The sequence below is a fragment of the Mesoplodon densirostris genome, chromosome X, assembly GCF_025265405.1.
Source record: "Mesoplodon densirostris isolate mMesDen1 chromosome X, mMesDen1 primary haplotype, whole genome shotgun sequence".
NCBI classification, from domain to species: domain Eukaryota; kingdom Metazoa; phylum Chordata; class Mammalia; order Artiodactyla; family Ziphiidae; genus Mesoplodon; species Mesoplodon densirostris.
The window spans coordinates 45,668,093-45,672,740 of NC_082681.1; the positions used below are offsets into that span (position 1 = coordinate 45,668,093).

Genomic DNA, 4,648 nt, shown 5'->3' on the forward strand with positions numbered 1-4,648 from the left:
CTTCCTCTGCCTCCTTCACTTCCTCCTCTTCAGCCTCCTCTGCCTCCTCCACTTCCTCTGCCTCCTCCACTTCCTCCTCCTCTTCTGCCTCTTCCGCTGCCTCCACTTCCTCTTCAGCCTCCTCCGCCTCCTCCACTTCCTCCTCCTCTTCTGCCTCTTCTGCCTCTTCTCCCAGCTGTACACCCCAGTACTCCTCGACTATGGGCAGGGTGCCCTCCTGCCCACCCTGCTCTTCCCAAAGGGCTCGCACTACCGCCTGTAAATCCCTAGGGGCAGTGACCCTGCAGTCCCTGGCATTTCGTTCTGCAGGGACCGCTCCTCGTCTGACTGATCCAGGGATGTTGCCCATCCCACTGCCTGCTCTGTTCTGACCACCTGTGGCTGAGCCTCGGTTTTCTGTGGCAGAGATGGCAGGAAAGATGCACCAGTCAGTGCCTCAACCAGAGAAGCGATACGGCTGCTAGACCTAGTTGGCAAAAACGGCTGCTGACGAGCTAAGCGTTGCTCCCGGTAGCAGAGGAAGGGGTGGGGAAGAGGGGCGGGAGTGGTGGGAGGCAGACAAGATGGCGGCTGACAACGGAACAGTCTGTGACGGTGGCCTGTGGAGGCCTCGTGACAGGAAGGGTGGGCGGGAGGGGCCCGAGGAGCAGCCAACCAGAACTGTGCCTGGGAGGCCATTGGACAAGGCGGGAAAAAATCTGATAGGCAGTTGACGGGAGGTGGAACTTTGAAGGGTCAACAAAGAACTGCTCCCTCCCCCCTCGTAGGGAGCTCTAAACTCATTGGCTGAAAGGCGAGGATTGACATGCCTGGGATTCAATGAATTTTCAAGACCCAGCTTCTAGAGTTTGAGACCTTCCTCCCTTTCCTTCCAGGTCCTTGGAGTCCCCAATTACCCTTTAAGCCCACGCATGTCTGGTCCTTTTAATTTTACCACTGCCAGCAAAACTAAAGTGTCCCCATATAGAAGCACTCTGCTGCACACGGTGAATTGTTCCCTGATTTCCACCTGGAGATGGCTGGTGCCAATAGAGGCAGAGTCATTAAAAACTGTATAGTTAATATGTCAGCAATAGCAAAAAACCTACCAGAAGAGAGAGAAAAAAAGAATTTGGACATTTTAACATTATTAGAGCTATTTAGAAAAAAGGCAAAGTTGAAATGGATGCAGTCAGAATAGAAAGTTGCAGAAGTGTTAACAACAGGAGCTGGAAAGTATTTAATGAACAGCTGCTAAATTTCAAAGGAACAGGACTCTGTGGTTACAGACACCCTCCCACCCCCCACCCCACCTCTTGTTTGTAGAAAAGCTGTAGCCTCCCAAGCCCTCCCTGAGTTCCAAAGAGCAAATTTAATCAGAGAATTGAGAAAATGCAGAAAAAAATGGGGAACAGTCAAGGAAGACAAAATAATAATAGTTTGGCCATATGACAAAGTCATGGACCATAGTTCCTTCTCAAGGGCTATAGATAATAATCTGAGCCATATCTTTGAATTGTTTTCAGATACTAAACCCTCCACCAGGTGGAAGACTTTAACTGCGTGCTAACCACAAGCAAGTAGATCCCAGACAGGTTGAAAGCAGAAGATTGATGATGTTAATTCCCAAAATACCACCCTGTTACCTCATCACCAACCAAGGACAAAGATATCATGTACACCACTACCCTCTCCCTCACCTTGCCTTTAAAAATCCTTCCCTGAAAGCCATTTGGGAGTTTGGGTCTTTTGAGCGTAAGCTGCCCATACTGCTTTCTTGGCACCTTGCAGAAAATTCTGTACGTTCCTTGACCACAACCTGCTGTCCGGAGATTAGCTTTGCTGCACGTTGGGTGAGCAGACCCAAGTTTGGTTCAGTAACATAGTCACTTCAACGCTGCAAAGAATGAATAAAGAAAGAGACTAGTTTTAAAGGTCCAAGATAAGCATGATAGACGTGAAAAGGCAGTCTTCCTAGAATGATTTCTGAGTCAACAGTCCAAGACATTTTGTTGCATTCAGCCCCACTTAGCCAAGATCTCAAGCGTAAACAATTCTTAAGATTATGAAGGAATCATTAGCTCTTTTATACTCATTCCATTTCCTGTTGTTACTGGGCAAACACCAAAAGAATTCCTGATGAATCCTCTCGGTTCAGACATACTGCTCCCTGTCCCCATTATGTAGGAACAACTCATATCTCTGCATGGTAATCAGTGTCAACTTGCCTGCAACCCCCCCAATATATCAACCTGCTTTCTTTGCCTGCTTATCCACTGCCATGAGGAGATTGAAATGACCAGATGGTCGCTGTAGCTTCAAGTCCAGTAGAATCCAACCTGTATGCCTTACCAGAAACAGTCTCTCTTGAGACCCAGAATATTGAATATGGCAGACCCTAAAGTTTCAGGGATGGGAAGCATACATTCTGCAAGTGTGCTACAGGGAATGATAGTGAGAAGAACTGTTGTAGACACTCCAGAAAGAAAGGATGGACCCCATCCTCCCAGCTAAAATTTGCTTCAGATGTCAAGACTGCTGACACCAAACGTAACACATATTAAGACGGTAGGACAAGGTTTATTCCTTACATAATAAGGCTTTCAGGGAAGAGCAGGGAAGCCTTCCCAGACTGCTCTGAAAACAGTTTGAAAGAGTGGGAAAGGAGACTGATTTCAGGTTTTTGTTTTGGTTACGGGGTGGGGCCAGGGTGAGGGTTTTGGTGCAGAGGTAGGGGCTTGCATGGTTCGAACCTCCTGCTGGCTTCCAAGAATAGATTACCTGGGATTTCTTGTCAGCTTGCCCAGCTGTGGGGTGGAGGGAAAGAGGGAAGCCTGAGTCCTAAAAGTCCTCAGCACTCAAACATCATAAAGGAATCAGACTCATTTTTATGTGAGCCAGTCTGATTTTCACTCCTTGGTTCCCAGATTTATATACACTAGATTTGGCGACATAGCGTCAAATATCAGTTTTTTTTCCCAAAAGTCAAAAGAGTTTTTATTCATTTTTAAAATATCACATATGTGATATAAAATATCACAAATATCTTGCGGTTTCTGTAACTAGATCACTCATATCTTATTCATCAGCTTGCTGAACTGTTCCTTTTTCAGAAACAAAGATACCATCCAAAAATTTTCTGATATCCTTGCTTTTAACTGTTGTGGCTTGCTGAATCAAAGCAGCTGAATTTGACACAAGTTCAATGTCATTTCCTTCAAGAATCAACTCATCTTTCTGGGCTTGAGATACTGAACAAGCAACACCTGGCCTCATCCAAACCCTGCAGATGTATTTTTCACCCAAAAAATTTCGGATTTCAACAAGAGAACCATTCTCCTGAATAACAACGTTGATGGGGAAGTGAGCATACACAGACCTCATCTTGTAACGGAAGCCCAGTGTAACACCCTTGATCATGTTCTGTACATGACTACAGATAGTGTGAACAGTGGCCAGTTCCTTCCTATTCCCCCACCATTTGTCAACCCGGAGCCTCTTCTTTTTCTTCCCAAGGAGACTGAGTTCTACATTGATGTGATTGAAGTCCCTCCGCAGGGTGCCTCTGGGGCCCTTCACAATAACTGTGCGTCCCTTCAGAGTAATGTCTACATTTTCTGGAATGTCGACAGTCTGATTGCTGAGAATGGTCTTCATTCTCGCAGTAGATGTGGCAAAGAGAGCAAATATCAGTTTTTGATTCACTGCATATACCAGATCCTGGAAGAATGTGTCCAAACTATGCAGAGTGTCGCACCTGCACTCCTGGAATAGCTGAGCTGCTCCACCTGGTGGAATTAAGCCAACCAGAAAGGAGATGTTCTTGATCAGATATACTCCTCCCCCTTGAGCCTGAATGTTCCCTAAGGCCAGTCTGTCATCCATTACAAGAGTACAAGGAAGTTTAGACTGATTCTCTTATCTTCTAGAGCTGGTGCCACCTTATTGGCTATGAGAACTAAAGTTAAAGATAAGTTTCTGCCATTGTCTCCAGGGCCTGAGCACTGATGCCAGGGTTATGGAACCAGGTATCTCCCCAGGTAGAACAGCCCTCTTTGCCTGGTGTCCCAACAAGTGATGCAAAGGTTAGTGCCACTTCCTATAATTACAGGGGACAGTAGAGGATTTAAAACACTACCCCTACTCACGTTGGAAAGACGTTCTGTGGCCCACTCTCCAACACAGACAAGCATAATACCTAAAGGGGCTTCTTACACTTGATTTGGATCACCTTTATATTGGTTTGGTAAAGCCACATGGGCAGTGTTGCTGAATAAATGCAGCTTCAATATCCATACATGCCTTTGGTGCCATGGATGCATCAGGAGAACCATGTGGATTTGTATCTGTGATAATGAAACAAGGTTGTCCTGGTCAGAGTGTTTGTATGGGGGGGGGGTCAAATTTAACAGCCATGGCCATGGAAGATTTTCTGTTCCCATCTATGTGGATGGAATGACAAACCTCAGACAATTCAGTCAGCTGCTACCGCCACTTGACTCAAGTGGGCCATGGGGATATTTGCCAAGCTGTGGTGCTGGATTTAGGGGACACAAAGCCCATCCCCATCTCTGCACCTGCCAGCTTACAAGGAGTTCCACTCCAGATACTGACATTGTTGCTTTCGCCCAGATACTGAGATTGTTGTTTTCCTTCCATGGCCCCATAG

At 46.3% G+C, this 4,648-nt stretch overlaps 1 protein-coding gene across 1 annotated transcript; it reads right to left on the minus strand.

Moving 5' to 3' along the window:
• Positions 1-3,057: 3,057 nt before the first annotated feature.
• Positions 3,058-3,643, minus strand: LOC132482253 (large ribosomal subunit protein uL6-like). Its single transcript, XM_060087412.1, has one exon. The coding sequence runs from the start codon at positions 3,634-3,636 to the stop codon at positions 3,058-3,060; it is 579 nt and encodes a 192-aa protein (XP_059943395.1). The 5' UTR covers positions 3,637-3,643.
• Positions 3,644-4,648: the final 1,005 nt, after the last annotated feature.

Excerpts from the sequence above, each read along its gene's own strand:
- LOC132482253 (XM_060087412.1), bottom strand. The coding sequence starts at position 3,636 with ATGAAGACCATTCTCAGCAATCAGACTGTCGACATTCCAGAAAATGTA.